Source organism: Pipra filicauda, unplaced genomic scaffold (assembly GCF_003945595.2).
Source record: "Pipra filicauda isolate LSUMZ 115617 unplaced genomic scaffold, ASM394559v2 scaffold185_size1782982_pilon, whole genome shotgun sequence".
Taxonomy (NCBI): Eukaryota; Metazoa; Chordata; class Aves; order Passeriformes; family Pipridae; genus Pipra; species Pipra filicauda.
In genome coordinates, this window is record NW_024104293.1 from 1,527,673 (window position 1) to 1,545,278 (window position 17,606).

Genomic DNA, 17,606 nt, shown 5'->3' on the forward strand with positions numbered 1-17,606 from the left:
GGGGGATGACTTTTGGGACCCCTCCCTGGCCGCTGCAGAGCAATGCAGGCATCGGGGCCAAGTCCTGCCCGGCCCTCGGGCACTGCAGACAGTTCAGCCCCAGCAGCAGCAGCTGCTTTTCTGCCTCTTGCTCCCCTCTCATTTGGAACCGAACGGTGAGGAACAAGCCCCGAGCACAATCGGCACCGAGCAGCAAGGCCTGGGCTCACCAGAGGCCCGGGCCTGCCTACTCCAGGCTCTGGGCTTCCTTTGCTTTCTTCCGCCGCAATTCTCCTGCCCCGGCAAGCGTTAAAAGACAGACTGCCTGGTGAGACGTGCCCCAAAACAGCCATCGGTTCCAAGGCCAGAAAATCTCAGGGCCACACTTAGAAACCCTGCTGCGAGGCCCCCAGAGAAGCCAAGGGGAGCTGGGATTCCCTGGAGTCCCAGGGAACCGAGGGGAAGGTGGGAAAGGGGCAGAGAGCAAACCCCCCCCAGCTGCTTCTCCCTGCAGCCCCCAGTGCAGGTGCAGCAAACGCACACCGGTGTAGGGTTTTTAGGAGAGCTTTACAATAAATTAAAAAACAATCAGTTTACCGAAAAATCCTTCTGCAGTCCGTGCTGTCTAACAACTCAAATTGCTCACTAAGAGAATTACCTAATTTAGAACAACTCAATCGTAGAACCTCAGTGCAGCTGCCCTGGGATTTCATGCCCCCTGTGTCTCTTGCATCGGGGAAAAGGACTGGGATGCACTGGGAGGAACTGGGGGCAGTGGGGAGGGATGGGGATGGCACTGGGGAGACTGGAGAGGGACTGGGGGCACTGGAGGGATTTGGGCTGGGAATGGGGACACTGGGGTGGGACTGAGATTTTCTGGGGAGGGACTGGGAACACTGGGATGGGACTAGGGGTCATTGGGGAGGGACTGGGGACTATGGGACTGGGGGCACTGGGATAGGACTGAGATGCGCTGGGGAGGGACTGGGCTGGGACTGAGGGCACTGGAGAGGGCCTGGGGGCACTTGGGGGAACTGGGCTGGGACTGGGATTCTCGGGGGAGGGACTGGAGGCACTGGGATAGGACTGAGAGGCACTGGGGAGGCACTAGGACACACTGGGGCACCACTGGGGTAGCACCCCCTCGACGTGGTGGGCCGGGAGTCAGCGGCCGGGAGCAGGGAGGACGCAGAGCAGCAATGCACCTCTGACTGCCTCTCCTCACGCAGCAGTTCTGCTGCTGCGGGGACTTAGACTGCCCCGACTGAGTGCTGGCTGAGATCAGCTCCCTGGCCGAAATCTTTTAAGTGCCTGCCCCCACCCCGTATCCCTCTGCCCGCCCCAGGCCCGCTGCCCACCCTCCTTCTCCCGCGCAGTCTCCGCTGATGTTGAAGCTGATGCTGAAGCTGATCTGTGCCCAGGTTCTGCAAACCAATCTCTGGAACGCCTCTCTGCAATCCCAGCCCTGCAGTGATTTCAGCTCCACATCTTCCCACCACCAAGTGAAGTTGCTCCTTGATCAGAGCAGGATGTTTACTTCAGGTCCAGCTCTAGACACTATATTCCAGCTTCAGCCCCAGAGTAGCTATCCCAGCGTATGGGGATAGGGTTGGAGGTGGAATCACTGAGGGGCTGGCATAGTGGTTCTCCAGGTGTAGTGGTGAGGAGTCAGCACTTGGGACTCACTATGTCCGCTTTTCTTGGCAGCAGCCATTGGAGAAGACAGAAGAGGCATCGTGTAGGACAGCGAGGCCAGACTGAGTGAGCAGAGGAGTGGCCTCGGGCTGGAGAGGGGCAAGAGAAAGGCAATGTGGGCAAAGGGACCTCCCTGTTGTCACCAGGTAACCTGCAGGGTTGTAATATACTTAAGATAGATTTGCTGCGCATCTATATGAATAGGCTGCAAGCACAGGGGAAAAGTCTCACCTTAGAATGGTGACATGAAATCTCCTTCTATTAACCATCACACATTTCTTAGTACATAAAATCTACTTAATGAAAACCAAAACATCAAACAGCGGATTGATCAAGTTGTGCCCTGGCTGGAGCAGATGCCTGACTTCACTCTGCAAACGGAAGGTGCCTCTGGGGACCAGTGAGTACTCTGGATGCTAATGCTGTCAGAGCTCAAAATCTAAGCTCTTAACAGAGAGATCTGAACAAGTTGCAGGAAAAGAAACTGCTTTCTAGTTCCTTCAGCTTCAGGAAGCCACAGTGGCAGATGGCCAAATGTGCAGTCAGTTGGCTGCAAGACCTTTAACTCACCGGACCAACAGTTACCGCGGAAAGAAAAATAAAAATCTATCAGAGGAAGTTGTTCACAGATAAAAGTCTTCATGCATGGTTCCGTGCAAGTTTCTTTATGCCATTCCTTCAGTTTTAACTCCATTACAAGTGATTCCAAACCTTTTGTGTCTGAAGGTCTCATTCCTTTGGGTTGCTTCTCCTCTGGCATTTCATCCGCATGTCCTGCACAAAGTTTCTGAAGGCTGGTTCTTCATGGCTCTCCTCAGTCACTGGGGGAAGAAACGACAGTTCAGCGCTATTTCAGTACTTGTTCTACTTGTGTTACTGAAAAAAAGCTAGAATCAGGATAGCCAAAGCAACATAGAAAGTCTATTTGATCTTCAACTACATTACAGGGCAAAGGAAATAAGTGATCCTACCCATCAGTGGAACAGGGAAAGAATGAAGATTAAGTCTGTGAGCTATATAAGAGAAAAATCAGGCAAGATCCTGGGAGGGGACCCAAGTAGGCCAGCTGACCCAAACTGACCAAAGGGATATTCCAGACCATATGACGTCAGCTCAGATATAAAAGCTGAGACAAAGAGCAGGAAGGGGGGCATTCATTGTCTCCAATGGCTGCTTGCTGAGGAACCATCATATGTACTGAAGCTCTGCTTCTCGGGAGTGGCCGACCATCACTGCTCATGGGAAGTAGAGAATGAACTCTGCTATCTTTTGCTTCTGCAGACGCAAGCTTCGCTTTACTTTTTTGCTTTAAATAAACTGCCTTAACCCAGCCCATGAGTTGGGGTTTTTTTTACACCTTACTCTCTCACCTGTCCCGCTGGAAAGGGGAGTGATAGAGCAGCTGGGTGGGCACCTGGCATCCAGGCAAGGTCAACTCACCACAGGGTCCCAGCGGGGAGGAGGGGTCACAGCGAGGACTGCGTCTCGAGGAGGACACGGAGGGGTCCCAGAGGGTGTCGGGGGTCGTCGGCTCGGGGCCGTTCCCCCTATCGGAGGGCTCAGGCTGCTCTGAGAGGTGTAGGCCGCGCGGTTGCCATGGCAACCACCATCACCCAAGATGGCGACGGGGAGCCTGGCCTCGCTCTTCCTTTATACTCATGCGCATTGCACCCGTCGCTTCCGCCCGGCGTTTGTGGCTCTCGGAAGAGGCGGCGGGGGCGGAGTTTCCAGTTCCGGGTGAGGACGGGGGGGGCGGCGGGAGCGCGGAGGGGCCGCGGAAGGTACGGACCGACACCCCCCGAAAAACCCCCCGGAGAGACCCACACACACCCCCCGAGACACCCCCGGGGCCGACTCGCGCCCCCCGCCCCCCGCCCGGGGAGGGGGGCAGGGAGGGGAGGTACAATGGGGGGGGCGCTCGAGACCACCCTGGTGGGACCCTAACCCACCCCCGGTGTGACCCCCCCCGATGATTCACCGTCTCGGTGCGACCCCCGTGCCTGGGACCCCCCCCGTGCGAACCCCCAAACCCCGGGCCCTCTCCCTTCTCCGGACCCCCCCCCGTCACTGTGACTCCCCCGCCGGGACCCCCCCGAGACCTGACCTTCCCCCACCGCTCTCACCTCCCTGTCTAGGGCCCCCCCAAACTCCCCTCAGGGTCACCCACCCCCCAGGATCCCCCTTCCTCCCCCCACCGTGTCACCCTGCCCTGGACCCCACCCCCAGGTTCCCCCCACACATTTGGGCCCCCTCAAACCCTGCCAGACTCCACCAGTTTAGGGTTGGTGACCCCCGCCACCCCATATCACCCCCTCCAGTCCTCCCCAGATCCAACACCCCAAAGCCACCCCCACCCCCCTCAAATCACCCCCAGAGTCCCCCCAACCCCTCCCGGTTTGGGTGGGTGACCCCCCCACTTTTGGGGACCCCCCTTTACCCTCTTTTCCCCCCAGGACCCCCCGACAACTCCGTCCCTGCGGATCCAACACCTCCCGCTTTGGGGGGTCCCGGCTTTGGGGGGGGGCCTGGACGAGTGTCCCCCCCCTTTCCTGAGCCCGTGGCCCCCCAGGAAGAGGAGGAGGAGGAGGAAGGAATGGCGGCGCCGTGGCGGGTACTGGAGCCCGCCCAAAAATCCATAAAAATTTACTGATCCCACCTTTTCTGCCCCCAAAAGGAGCTTTGCCTGGGCGACAGTCAGGCCAAAGGCTCCCACACCATGGCTCAGGTAATGAGCCCCCACCCACCATCCCCAAAATCCCCCAAAGGCCCCCAAATCCCAAGGCCTGGCAGCTTTTTGGGGGAAAAATGGCCCCAAAATGTGGGAAAAAGGGGGAAAATGGGGCTGGAGCTGGAACCCCCCTTCCCACTTTCCCCTGGTTTTATTCCAAATTTTCTTCAAGCTTATTCCAAAGTTTCTCAGTTTTTCTGGAATTATGCCCAAATTTCCCATTAACCTTTGGTCCTGTCAGGCCCCAAATAAGGGGGTTCAGCCCCCTCATCCCTACTTTTGGAGTCTTCCCACTTTTCCCTGGGATTATCCTAAATTTTCCCTAAAATTATCCCAATTTCTGTGGGATTACCCCCAAATTTCCCATTAATCCTTTGTCTTGCCAGGCCCCAAAAAAGGGAGTTCACCTCCCCCTCCCGACTCAGAATCACCCTGGGATTATCCCAAGTTTCCTTGGGATTTTCCCACATTCCCTCCCAGGGTCTCCTTGTTTTTTGGGGGGTCTCTGTTGATGGTGGGGGTCCCTGTCCCCCCAGGCGAGTCTTGTAGGGTTTTTTGGGGGGGCTTTTGGGGGGTTTGGTTCATGATGGGGGGGGTCCCAGGCAAGTCTCCTAGGGGGTTTTGGGGTCTGTGCTGATAGGAGGGAGTTTGGGGGGAGTAAGGGGGTCTGTGCTGGTGTTGGGGGTCCCTGTCCTCCCCCAGCAAGTCTCTTGGGGGTTTTGGGGTCTCTGTTGATGGTGGGGGTCTCTGTGCCCCCCAGGCGAGTCTCCTGGCCTGTGAGGGGCTCTCGGGGGTCTGCCTGGTCCCCACAGTCGCCAGTAAGAAGATGATGCCCAAGGCTGGAAAACAGGACGGGAACCGGGAAAGAGGCTCCAGCCCTGACCTGCTGGTATGGGATGGGAGGGAACCCCCTGGACTGGGGGGGTCTGGCTCTAATGGGGGGGTTATACCTTCAGTTGGAGGGGTTCTGGCTTTAATTTGAGTTTTTTTCTGCTTTAATTTGCTTTCTCCTGATTTAATTTGTCTTTTTACACCTTTGATTTGTGTTTTTCTGCCTTTAATTTGGCTCTTTTAACCTTTAATTTGGGGGTTTCCTCTTTTACAACTTAAAACTTAAGAAAAATGCAGGGGTTTCCACATTTAATCTGGGACTTTCTGTCTTTAATTTCAGATTTTCCACCTTTAATTCAGGTTTTTCTACCTTTAATTTTGGGGTTTGCTGGTTTAATTTAGCTTTTCCCTGCTTTTATTTGAGTTTTTTCTTCTTTAATTGGATCTTTTCCTTCTTTAATTCAATTTCATTTCCATTCAGTTGGACTTTTCCTCTTTCGTTGGGGTTTTTTGTCCTTTAATTGGAATTTTCTATCTCTGATTTGCCTTTTCCTGCCCTAATTCTGTTATTTCCATTTGATTCCCTCCCCCTAATTCCATTATCCTCCCTCCCCCATTCCCTGCCCCCTTTACCCCCGAATTCCCTTCCCAATCTTATCCCCCAATTTCTAACTCCCCAATCCCGATTCCTGCCCCCAAAACCCCCTCCCCAATTCCCGCCCCCCCTTACCTCACATCTTCCTCCCCAATTCCTGCCCCCTCAAATCCTCCCCATTCCCTGCCCCCCCCAAATCCCCCCTCCCCAATTTCTGCCCCCCCTTTTACCCCCCAATCCCCCCTCTCTGATTTTTCCCCCAATTCCTGCCCCCAAATCCCCCCTTTAACTCCCCTTCCCAATTCTCAACCCCTCAATGACCCCCCAAATCCCTCCCCATTCCCTGCCCCCTTTTACCCCCAAATCCCCCCCTCCCCAATCCCCTCCATCCCACCCCCAAATCCCCCCAGTCCCTCCGCCAAGACCCCGACAAGCCCCGCGCCCGCAAGGACGACGACACCCCCGAGGCCTCCAACCCCAAGAAATCCATGAAAAAGGCAGGTTCCCCTCCCCAACGGGGGGGTCTCTGTGGCGTGGGGGGGGGTCTCTGTGCCCCCCCCGTGCCCGCTGACCCCCCCTGGCCCCCCCGGCAGCGCCGCAAGCGGGTTCCCAGCGCCGAGGGACCCCCGAGCTCGTCCCGCCGCTCCCAGTCCCAGGTTTGCCGCCGCCCCCCAGGAGGAGGAGGAGGAGGAAGAGAATCTCCCAAACTCCGGCAGGCGCAGGACGGCCGGGGGGGGGATTTGGGTGGGGCTGCTGGGGGCCCCCCCGGCTCTGAGCCCCCCCAATCTCTATCCCCCCATGGTTTGTAGATGGTGGTGATCGAGCAAAACGGGTCCTTCCAGCTCAAGAACTTCATCTGCGACCACTGTTTCGGGGCCTTTCGGAGCAGTTACCACCTCAAACGGCACATCCTCATCCACACCGGTGGGGGCACCAATTAACACACCCTAATAAACCCCTCACAGCCTTAATTAGCCCTCTCCTCCCCCCCATCCCGATTCCCCCCCAGTTAGGTGTTAATTAACCCCCTGGACACCCCCCAGTTTAGGGGAGAAGCCCTTTGAGTGTGACCTGTGCTCCCTCCCTCCCCGATCCCAACCACCCCTTAATCCCACAACTTCCCCCCTCCTCCTCCATTCCCACACCCCCTAATTACCCCCAGGGGTGTTAATTAGCCCCCCAACTCCCCCTCACTTTAGGGGAGAAGCCCTTTGAATGCGACGTGTGCGACATGCGCTTCATCCAGAAGTACCACCTCGAGCGGCACAAGCGGGTGCACAGTGGGGAGAAGCCCTACCAGTGCGAGCGCTGCATGCAGGTAATTCCATGGGAAATCCCACCTGGAATTCCCTTGGAAACCCCCAGAAGCGCCCCCACCCCGAATTCCAACCCTAATCCCCTCCATCCCGCAGAGTTTCTCCCGCACAGACCGGCTCCTGCGGCACAAGCGGATGTGCCAGGGCTGCCAGGGCAAGAACCCCCCTGACTCCCAGCTCCTGCTGTGAAATTCTGGGAATTCTGGGGGTGCTGGAGGAAGGGGGAGCCTCCCTCCTGCACCCCCCACCCTCTGCATCCTCTGCTTCACCCGGATTTTTCACCCTGAGCTGAGAACTCCTAAAAAAACCTGGAGCGTTCCCAGTGTGAAAAACTCGGATCTTTCCCACCCTTCTGGCCTAAAAACTGGGATAATGAGCCCAAAAATCCTCCTGGAATCTTCAAGCTGTGCCCTCCTCATCGTTGGATCCCTAAATCCACCCCACATTCCCCCATAGGACAGACTGGGAGCCCCCAAACTGCCCCAAATCCCAGCAGGTTTGGGGTACCTAGGGCACAGGTAGGAGGGTCCCGCTGGGAATGACCTCTCCAAACCTGCTTTTTTGGGGGGAAAAAGGAGGAAAACTGAGGATTTTGGGGGGTGTCTTGGCTTCGGGACGGTGGCAAATTCCCCCTTTTTATGGAAAACATAAAAAGGCAGCACTTCCCATTCCCTCTGGAATTCCTGTGGATTCCAGGGACATTTCCCCTGTTTCCACGTGGTTTGGGGGGGGCTCCCTGTGTCTCCCCCTGCACCTGTGGCGGGGGGCTGCACCCGGGGGGGGGGGGCGAAGGGACCCCCATTTCCCAGAAAACCCCATTCCCAGGGGGAGGAAAATCCTGGAAACCTCCGTTCTCTGGGGTGGGAAAACCATGGATCTGCTGAGGGGGAATGGTTGGAAGATCCAGGATGCCCCAAAAAACTCTGGGGGTCCCCCCTAGTGTTCCCCCCCACATTTTGGGGGTCTCATGCCTCCCCCAATCACAGACTGCTCCAAGGGGGGACAAAGCTGATGAATTTTGGCCCCCCCCTTTTTTTGGTGCCCTGACCCCCCTTTCTGGACCTGCAGGACTTTGGGGACACCCCCCCCCAGTGACGCTTCGAAAAAGGCTTTGGCTCTGCTGAGCCCCCCCCGCTAAATTTGGGGGTCAGGGAGGGTGGTTTGAGGGCTCCAGGGGGTGGGTTGGGGGGATTCTGGGGGGGTTTTGTGGCCCCCCCAAACCCGGGGGGGTGGTCACACACACACACCACCCCTCTGCCCTCCCCAGATTCATTTTTGGGATGTTTTGTTGGGGTTTTGGGGTTTATTACAGTTATTTTGCTATGGGGAGGGGGGGGTCGGGGGTCACCCCCGGGGGGGAGGGGAGGTCACTTTTAAACGGTAGTTTTTTCTAAGGGTTCCCAAATTTTGTGTCCCCCCACCCGTGTCCCCAAAATGTCGTCCTTTCCTTCCCCATCCCCCGTGTGCCCCCCCCTTCCTTTAGGGTTTATTTAAATAAAACTTTGGGGTTTTGCTTTTTTTAACCTAAATTTGGTTTCTTCAGGGGCGAGGGAGTGGTATTTGGGGGGACCCCCAGAACCTATTTGTGCCTCCCCCCCAGACCCCAAAAATGGGGGGGAAATCATTAAACTGGATGGGGGGGTGTCCCCAAACGCCCCCCCAAATACCCCAGGGGTGCCCCCCCCTTATCCCTGGAGAGGGGTCCCCAAGTGACCCCCCCCCTTTATCTCTGGAGGAGTCCCCAAGTTTGGGGAGTTCCCAGTGCCCCCCCCAAATAACCCAGGAGTGCCCCCACTTCCACCCCATTGGTGCCCCCCATCACCTTAGGGGGGGTCCCAAGCCTCCCCTCCTCCTCCTAGACCCCCTCTTGCCCCCCCAGATTCACAACCCCTCCAAAAATTTCCGTCACTTTAATTTGCAAAAATAGAAAAGTCCCGAGACCTCCCCTCAGCACAGAGGGAGTGGGGGAGGGCTGTAAACATGGCTGGGGGGCCCCCCAAAAGCGGGGGATGGCTAGCGGGGGCGGGGCAGCGGCAGGGGGGCCCCCTGAAAATGGCAGGGGCCCAATGTAAACGCAGAGGAATAAATAAAGGGGGGGGTGAAAGTGCTGCCCTGGGGGGAAGGGTCACCACCCCCCCGTAGTGTAACAGACCCCACCCAAGTTGGGGGGGGGACAAATTTAGGGGGGCAGCAGCAAGCCCGGGCCCCCCCACTCAGCCAGACTTGGGGGGGGTAACATATTTGGGGGTGTGTCCCCCCCCAAAGCTGCCCTGGGGGGGTACTGGGGTCACCCTATGGCTTGAGAACCCCCCAAAATAGGGGGGAAGTTGGGGGAGTCATCTTGTGGCCCCCCCATCTTTGGTCTCTGTAGTGTATAGGGAATAGGATGGAGGGAGGAATTTTGGGGTCCCCCCACCCCCAACAACATATAAATGGGGCCCCCCCAAACTGGGGGGGGGGGAATGTCCTGGGGGGGATAATGGGGGTTCCCCCCCCTCCCAGAATCCACCCTGTGTCCAATAAATAAACCCTCAGGGGGGTATTTAGGGGGGGGCAACCCACGAGTGTTAATTTGGGGGGAGGGGGGGCTGCCCCTCTTAAAATTCCTCTCACTACAAGGCAGGGGCAGCAGGGGCTGGGGGGGCTTTGGCTGAAGCTGAGTTTGGAAGGGGGGAGGGGTCCCTGGACCCCCCCCCAGCTTAAGGCAATAGCTTTGCTCTGTCAGTCTCTGACACCCCCCACCCCAGCTCAGGGGGGGGCCCACTTTGGGGGTCTCCCGCCTCCCAGAGCAAAAGGGGGGGACCCTGGAAGGCAGCTATGAGTGCCCCCACCATAGGGGCTCTGGGGAGTTGGGGGGGTTACGGGGATTTGGGGGGGCCGGGGGGGCTGTCCTGGGCCGTGGGAGGGTCTGGGGGTGGGGGGGGCTCCCCCTGGCCCTCCCCCTCAGTGAAGATCTCGGGGTTCTCCAGCATCTCCCGGATCAGGGGGGGCATCGGCCCCGGGATCTCCGTGCGCAGGGTCAGAGCCCGTTCTGCCCCTGGTGGGGAGCAAAGTGTGAGTGACCCCCCCCTCCAATAATTAACATCTGCCCCAGGGGCTTGGAATTTCCCCCGTGAGAGCTTAGACCCTCTCCATCCCAGGAGAGGGAGCCCCCAAAATGAGCTCAAAAGCCCACCAAGAGCTTGAACCCCCCCAAAACTCTGAACCCCCCCCAAGAGTTCCAACTCCCTCCAAAAAGATCTTGGGCCCTCCCCAAACTACCTTCAACCCCCCTAAATTTAAGCCCCTTCAAGCACTTGAACCCCCCAAATTTCAACCCCCTCCTAGAGCTTAAGCACCCCCAAAGACCTTGAATCCCCTTCAAATGAGCTTCAACCCCCCCCCAAGACCTTCAACCTCACCAAAAACTTTGAAACCCCCCCCCCCCAAGAGTTTCAACTCCCCTTCCCCAAAACCTTGAACCCCCCAAAACCTTGGACAACCACCCCACCAAGACCTTAGACCCCCCCCAAAATGAGGCTGGGCGGGGTCCCAGAGAAGGATTTTGGGGTGTTGAGAGGGGGGTGTTTGGGGGATTTTGGGGTCAGAGGGGCTCAGAGGGGGTCCGAGGGGCCTTTGGGGGCTATTCCTGTCTGGGGGGGGTCCCGAGGGTCTCGTCCTTGGTGCTGATGCCAGACAGATCGGTGATTTTTGAGCATTTGCAGAAGTACTGGGGTTGGGGTGGGTTTTCGGGGGGTCCCAGGGGTTTTGGGCTGTTGGGAGGGGCTGTACCCATTTCGAGGGTTCCCGGGGGTCTCACCCTTGGTGCTGATGCCACGCAGGTCGGTGATTTTGAGCAGCATTCGGGGGAATCGCTGCGGTTGCCGAGGCCGCCGCCGCCGTGCGTAGACCCGGAGAGCCTCAAGCAGCGGCTCCTGCAGCCGCTCCACGCGCCGGGGCTGCTCCAGCTCCATCCGGTCTGGGGGGACAGAGACCCCCGGGATGGGACCACCAGGACAGTGTCCCTGTGTCCCCATATTCCCATGTCCCCCCTGCCCCCCCATCCCTGCCCTCTCCTGCCCTGCAGATCCCAGTGTCACCGTGTCCCCACATGCCCACCATTGTCTCTCGTCCTAGGAGACATGTCCCCACAGTCTGGTCCCCGAGCCCCCCATGTGCCCCAATACCCGTGTCCCTGATGTCCCCTCAATGTCCCCACGTTCCCAGTGTTCCCCCACCTCCTCACATTAGGCCAATGGCCCTGAGCAGCCCCCTCTCAGTCCCGTGTCCCTTATACCCCCTTACACCTCTCCTATCCCCAAACCCCTGATACTCCCCAAGCCTCCTGGTGTCTCCCCAATGTCCCCCGTCGTGTCCTCACCTCCACAGATGAGGCTGATGGCCGTGAGCAGCCCCAGCTCAGTGTCACTGAGCTGCTGGGGCAGGAGCTGCCCTGCTGTGACCCCTATATTCCTGATATCCCATGTCCCCCTGGTGTCCCTCATGTCCCTCCACCTCCACAGATGAGGCAGATGGCACTGAGCAGCGCAGTCTTGGTGTCATCGAGCTGCAGGGGCAGGAGCTGCCCCGCTGTGACACCCATATCCCAATACCCTCCGTGCCCCCTGTGCCCCCCTTTTCCCCCCAGTGTCCCTGATGTCCCCCTACCTCCACAGATGAGGCAGATGGCACTAAGCAGCCCCGTCTCAGTGTCGTCGAGCTGCAGGGGCAGGAGCTGCCCCGCAAAGGCGAACACAAGGTCAGTGAGGGGCCCGAACCCTGCATTGTGCATCTGGGTCCTGGTCAGGGTGAGCCCGTCCGAGAACGTCATCGTGTCCTGCTCGGGGGTGTACCGGGTACAGATCCGCAGCATCTGGGGGTCAGGGTACCCCAAAATCACCCAGGGATCCCAAACACACCACCCCCCCCAGGGTCAGCCCATCCCAGAACGTCCTCATGTCCTGCTCAGGCTGTAACGGGCAGATCTGCAGCATCTGGGGGTCATGGGGGTCAGGGAACCCCAAAATCACACAGCGGTCACCGAAATCCCCCCACTCAGGGATCCCAAATATCCACCCAGGGACATCGAAACCCCTCAAGAGACCCCAAAATTTCCATAGGGGACCCCCAAACCCACCCAGCCCCTCTCCAGGACATCCATCTGTGGGTGGTGAGGTCAGAGCCACCATGGGACTCCCCAAGCCCCCCTGAGGTCCTCCCAAACCCCCTGAGGAACCTCCAAACACCCTCCAAGACCCCCCCAAACACCCTCCAGGACCCCACATCCCCTGATGCCCACCAGGATGTCGAGGCAGGCAGCCTTGAGCAGGGTGATCTGGTCGGCCATGCTGAGCCCTGTGAACCCCGGGAGCCGCTTCGCGAACTCCACGATCTTGATGATGCACTTGGTGGCCAGTTCACTGAACTTGTCCCACAGCCCCAGGTCCAGCTGCACACGGTGGTCTGCACTCGAGTTCTGGGGGACATAGGGGGCCAGGGACTCAGTTATGGGGGTTTAGGGTGGTTTGGGACCTGCTGAGACCCCCTGGAACCACTCAAACCCAACCTCAGCTCCCTGAACTTGTCCCCCAGCCCCTTGCCCAGCTGCACACAGTGGTCTGTGCTCAAGTTCTGGGAGGCACAGACCCAGTCAGGGTGGTTCAGGGTGGACTGGATCCTCCTCAGACCTCTAGGACCCCCTTGGATCACTGGGACCCCCCAGAGCCTCCTGGGGACCCCTCCCCAGCACCTCTCTGCCTTTGACTCCAGCTGCCCCCAGTGCTCAGATCTGGTGTTTTGGGGGTCCAGGGGGTCCAGGAACCCCTCTAAGGGTCTGAGGATTGGGGTGCCCCCCAGGGACCCCCAATCCCCCCCCCCCCCACGACTGCCTAGGAACTCCTGGGACCCCTCCCCAGCACCACCCTGCCCCTGAACTTGCTCCCCAGCTGCCCCCCCCCGAGCTCAGATCTTTTGTTTTGGGGGTTCAGGGTCACTCAGTGACCCCTCTATGGATCCAAGGCTTGGGGTACCCCCGTAGTACCCACCCAGGGACCCCCCAGAACCCCCAGCCCCACTCACCGTGGTGTACTTGCCCAGCTGGCACAGGGAGGGGAAGGTCTCCTGGTGGGCTCTGCTCACCCTCTGCACCAGCTCGGCCAACTCAGGGCTCAGCTCGTCTCCCCCAAAATCCTCCTTCACCTCCTTCCTCCGCTTGTTCCGGTCGTGCCTCACGGCTGAGGGTGGCAGGGAATTTGGGGGGGGTGGGCAGGGGGGTTCAGGGGTGACCCCCCAGAGCCCTCACAGACCCCAAAATCCCCCCCTGGCACAGGACCATCCCCCCCTGAGCTTCCCCAGCCCCACTGTGACAACCCTGGGACCCCTCAGTGCCACTTTGGGGGGGAGTTGTCCCAATTTTCTGGGGAGTCCCGGAGCTCCCTCGCACCTTCCTTGGACATCCCGACCCGGAGGCACTTCTGGAGGCGGCAGAACTGGCAGCGGTTCCGTGTCACTTTGTCGATGGGGCAGTTCCGCTCCCGGGGACACGTGTACACCATGTTCTTCTGGATGCTGCGCCGGAAAAACCCCTAGAATTGGGGGGAATGGGGTTCAAGGGGGCTGGGGGGACCCCCAAAATGGGGACAGCAGGAACAGGGCACTGGGGGTCCCAGTAAGGCTGCCCAGGGTTAACCGGGGGCTCCCCAGTGGCTCCACAGGGGTCGTTGGAGTGACTGGGGTCACTTACTATTGGGGAGGGTCCCAGGGCTTTGGGGGGGTCCCCAGCACCTCAGGGGGAAGGGGGGGCAAAAACGGGGTGAAGGGGGGCTAGGAGTACCCCCAGACTGGGGGCACCAGGAACAGATCACCAGGGACCCCAGTAAAGCTGCCCAGGGTCAACTGGGGGGGTTCCAGTGCTTGGGGAGGATCTTCATTCCCTGGTGGGGGGAGTCCCCAGAGTCCCCACTCCCCACACAGGGTCCCCACTGCCCCCCACGGGGTACCCATTGCTACCCGCAGGTTCCCACGGCCCCAGGAGAGTCCCCACTGTCCCCAGGCCCCCCCAGCCCCGTGCCCCTCCCGTCCCTCCCATCCCCCCGTGCCCACCTTGCAGCCCTCGCACGAGCTGACCCCGTAGTGATACCCCGAGCTCTTGTCGCTGCACACGAAGCAGGGTTTGTACACGCGGGGGGGAGGTGGCGGTGAGGGGGGGCCCGTGTCCCCCAAAACCCGCCCGGGGGGGGCCTCCAGGGCTGGGGGGGGCACAAAAAGAGGAGGGGAGGGGGTCAGGCAGATCCTCTGAACCGCTCCCAAAAAGGAGGGGTAAAAGGGAGGGGGCAGGATCCTCCTACGTTGGGGGGGTCGCCATGTTAACCCCCCCTTCATCTCGGGCTCCCCCCAAAAACAGGGTCCAGGACCCCCGACCACCCCAAACCAGGTCCAACTCCCCCCAAGGGGTCCCAAATGGTCCCTCAGTGGGGTCTCCACATCCCTGTGCCTCCCTCCAAAAAAACCAGGTCCCTCTTTCTGCACCCCCAAACATGTCCAGGACGCTGCGACCCCCCCCAAAAACAGGGTTCAAAAAAAAAGTCCCCCAATAAAAGGGGACCCTTCATACAGCCCCCCCAGCTCCAAAATCTGAGATTCAAACCCCAAAACTCGGTGTGGGGGAGTCCCAGCCCCCAAACCCCAAAACTCTTTAGTTAGAGGGGTCCCAGTCCCCCCCAAATTCGGAGATGGGAGGTCCCAAGCCCCCCCAAATGCCAAAATTCGGTTGGGGGGGTCTCAGCCCCCCAAAACCCCAAATTCATAGCAGGGGGGTCCTGAGCCCCCCAAACCCTCAAAATTTGTAATGGGAGTGTCCGAGACCCCCAATGTCCCTGGGGGTGCCACAACGGGGGAAGGGGAGGGCATCATCAGTGTCACCCCCCAATGCCCACCTATGTCACCCCCCTCCCTATCCCACTCCGGAACCCCAAAACTGGGGGTGAGGGGTCCCCAGCCCCTTCCACCCCCCAAAATTTGGAGACGGGGAGTCCCGAGCCTACATAAACGCCAAAATTAAGGGCGGGGGAGGTTCCCAACTCCCCACAACCCCAAAATTCGGGGTGGAGGTGTCCCAAACTCCCCCTCGCTGTGCCGGGGGGGGTGTGACACGGCGGGGGAGGGGAAGAGCCCCCCCGCACGCGGCCGGGCGGTGCTGGGGGAGGGGCAGGCGGGTATTTTTTGGGTGGGTTTTGTGTGGTTTTTTCCAGAAAACCCAAAATTGCTGAAATTAAAGAAATTCCGGCCCCGACTGGCGCGTTTTTAACCCCGGGGGGGGGGGGTCTGAGGGAGGGGTGGGGCCCGCCTTGGGCACGCACATGCCACAGGCACCCCAAAATAAACTCCCCTTGACCCCCCTCCCCTAAAAATGGGGCCGAAATGGGGGCCACACCCTCCCGCCCCCGCACTCCTCCCTCCACGGGGACCCCCCACGTTTAGGGGGGGCCGGTTGTGCCCCCTCCGAATACTAGAGGGTCCCACGGAGGGTTTGGGGGGGCATATTTGGGGGACACTCCCGTGTCTCGCTGGATTTAGGGGGGGAAAACCAAAATTTAACCCCCCAACCCCACAAAACAGCCCCCCAAAGTGGCTACACCCCTCGGGGCGGGGGGGGGGCACAACGCTGTGGGACCCCCATATATCTCCCCCCAACTTTGGGGGGACCTCCAACGCCAAGGCGAGGGCTTAAATTTGGACGGGGGGGCACGGGGAGGTTCCCCCTTCCTGGGGTGGAATTTGGAGGGCCAGGGGGGTTCCTCCCTAAAAATCGGGGGGTGACGCCCCCTCCCGCCCTGCTGAGAAGGGGGGGCCTCTCCGCGACCCCCAAGGGGGGTCGGGGCGGTTTTGGGGCGGCCCCGCAGGGGTTAAAGTGCCACATTGGCAGCGCGGGGGGGACGCGGGGGGGCGGGTGCGGCCCCGACTGGAACCAGTTGGGCAGGGGAACTGGGCGTGGGGGGGACACGGGATGGAAAACCGCGCCACGGGCACAGGGGGAGCTTTAGGGGGGTTTTAGGGAGGGTTTGAGGGAAGTTTGGTGGGGTTTGGGGGTCCCGCCCCCCCCAACCTGTTTGTGCCCAAATTTACACGAGGGGGATTCCCGAGTGCGCCCCAGGACCCCCCGCGTGGGCCCCTCCCCTCAAAACCAAGTCCCTCTTATTGCCACCCCAAAGGGGTCCAGGACCCCTCCCAAAAACAGGGTTTAGGGCCCCCCGACCTCCCCAAATCGAGTCAACCCCCCCCCACCAGCAGTTCCAAATGGCCCCTTAGTGAGGTTCACGTCTCTGTGCTCCCCCCAAAAACCCGGGTCCCTATTTCCGCCCTCCCAAAGGGGTCCGGGACCCCGCGACCCCCCAAAAAACAGGGTTTAGGGCCTCCTGAGCCCCCCAAAAACAGTGTCCAGGTCCTCCAACCTTCCAAATCGAGTCCAAACCTCCACAGAAGGGATCCCGAGTGGGTTCTCCCCGTCCCTATGCACCCCCCCTCGAACGGGACATCCTCAAAATTGGGTCTGGGACCCCGCCCCCCCCGAAGGGGGTCCCCCAAAACCGCCCCCCCCTCACTCCCTGGCTCCCTCGGCGGGGGAGGGGGGGGAATTGGAGGTCCCACACCCCATTCACTCCCCCCGCGCTCACATGCCCCCACTCGCCCCCCCTCCCCATTTTCCACACCTCTCACGTCACTCCCGCACATACCCGGGTCGGTCCCGCACCCACGGGCGTCACTCACCAGGCTCCCCCCGAACCCACGCGGGGTGTCCCCCGACCCCCTCGGGTCGCCTGAGCCCCCCCTTGCACGCGCATTTGCACACTCGGACACAGCCCTTTCCACACCCCCGCACCCACTCGGGGACACGGACACACACCCCCCCACGCACCCGCCGACCCCCCCCCTCACTCCCCACACACTCGCACTCGCTCTCACACTCGTTTGCACACTCAGGATCACACTAAGAGACTCCCACGCACGGACCACGGACCCACCGACCGCCCCACGCACCCCCTGACCCCCCCCACGGACCCACCGACTCCTCCCGCTCCTCGCACACTCCCAGTCGCTCTCACACTCATTTGCACACTCAGAGACTCTTTTTTACTCCCCCACACCCACTCGCGGACCACGAACCCACCGACCCCCCCCGCACACACCGACCCCCCGCTCCCCGTCGCTCTCACACTCATTCGCACACTCAAACTCAAGCTCACAGACGCCTCCCCGCCCTCCCTCGCCCCCCACACCCACTCGCGCATCTGCCCCCCCCCTCCCTCGCCCAGGGCCCTTCCCGCGCCGCATTCCTCCCTCAACCTCCTCACGCTCGTGTCCCCCCCGTGCCCCCCCGGTACCTCTGCGGGCGGGGGTCCCGCAGCCCGCGGGCACCAGGACCCTGCGGAGGGCGCAGCCCCCCCGGTTGGTCACGTCGTGGAGCCGCCGCGGTGCCGCCGCCGCC

At 60.3% G+C, this 17,606-nt stretch overlaps 2 protein-coding genes and 1 long non-coding RNA gene across 5 annotated transcripts; 1 reads left to right on the forward strand and 2 right to left on the reverse strand.

Annotated features, from left to right (window-relative positions):
• Positions 1 to 1,343: 1,343 nt before the first annotated feature.
• LOC113996666 lies at positions 1,344 to 3,350 on the reverse strand. 2 transcript variants are annotated; one of them, XR_005563082.1, is made up of 3 exons: positions 3,115 to 3,350; positions 2,386 to 2,495; positions 1,344 to 1,763 (listed from the first exon to the last, which is right to left on the reverse strand). It is a non-coding gene; the product is annotated as an uncharacterized LOC113996666 (long non-coding RNA). The 2 variants fall into 2 exon arrangements; XR_005563081.1 differs by lacking the exon at positions 1,344 to 1,763 and having other exon boundaries at positions 2,294 to 2,495; positions 3,115 to 3,339.
• Positions 3,351 to 4,132: 782 nt separating this feature from the next.
• On the forward strand, positions 4,133 to 7,810 carry ZNF740 (zinc finger protein 740). 2 transcript variants are annotated; one of them, XM_027737865.2, is made up of 7 exons: positions 4,134 to 4,399; positions 5,163 to 5,291; positions 6,239 to 6,325; positions 6,422 to 6,484; positions 6,638 to 6,752; positions 7,028 to 7,146; positions 7,241 to 7,810. In XM_027737865.2, the coding sequence occupies exons 1-7, from the start codon at positions 4,391 to 4,393 to the stop codon at positions 7,331 to 7,333; spliced, it is 615 nt and encodes a 204-aa protein (XP_027593666.1). In that variant the 5' UTR covers positions 4,134 to 4,390; the 3' UTR covers positions 7,334 to 7,810. The 2 variants fall into 2 exon arrangements, with proteins under 2 accessions (XP_027593667.1, XP_027593666.1); XM_027737866.2 differs by lacking the exon at positions 6,422 to 6,484 and having other exon boundaries at positions 4,133 to 4,399.
• Positions 7,811 to 9,039: 1,229 nt separating this feature from the next.
• RARG (retinoic acid receptor gamma) lies at positions 9,040 to 16,277 on the reverse strand. Its single transcript, XM_027737868.2, has 7 exons — positions 14,225 to 16,277; positions 13,566 to 13,707; positions 13,202 to 13,356; positions 12,423 to 12,599; positions 11,792 to 11,996; positions 10,944 to 11,102; positions 9,040 to 10,181 (listed from the first exon to the last, which is right to left on the reverse strand). The coding sequence occupies exons 1-7, from the start codon at positions 14,501 to 14,503 to the stop codon at positions 10,003 to 10,005; spliced, it is 1,296 nt and encodes a 431-aa protein (XP_027593669.1). The 5' UTR covers positions 14,504 to 16,277; the 3' UTR covers positions 9,040 to 10,002.
• Between the last annotated feature and the right edge of the window lie 1,329 nt (positions 16,278 to 17,606).

Excerpts from the sequence above, each read along its gene's own strand:
- RARG (XM_027737868.2), bottom strand. The coding sequence starts at position 14,503 with ATGAAGGGGGGGTTAACATGGCGACCCCCCCAACGTAGGAGGATCCTG. Across the intron at positions 13,357-13,565 it reads GGTCGGGATGTCCAAGGAAG|CCGTGAGGCACGACCGGAAC; the intron begins GTGCGAGGGAGC and ends TGCCACCCTCAG. Across the intron at positions 10,182-10,943 it reads GCGTGGCATCAGCACCAAGG|GGGCAGAACGGGCTCTGACC; the intron begins GTGAGACCCCCG and ends GCTCCCCACCAG.
- ZNF740 (XM_027737865.2), top strand. Across the intron at positions 6,485-6,637 it reads CCCGCCGCTCCCAGTCCCAG|ATGGTGGTGATCGAGCAAAA; the intron begins GTTTGCCGCCGC and ends CATGGTTTGTAG. Across the intron at positions 6,753-7,027 it reads GCACATCCTCATCCACACCG|GGGAGAAGCCCTTTGAATGC; the intron begins GTGGGGGCACCA and ends CCCTCACTTTAG.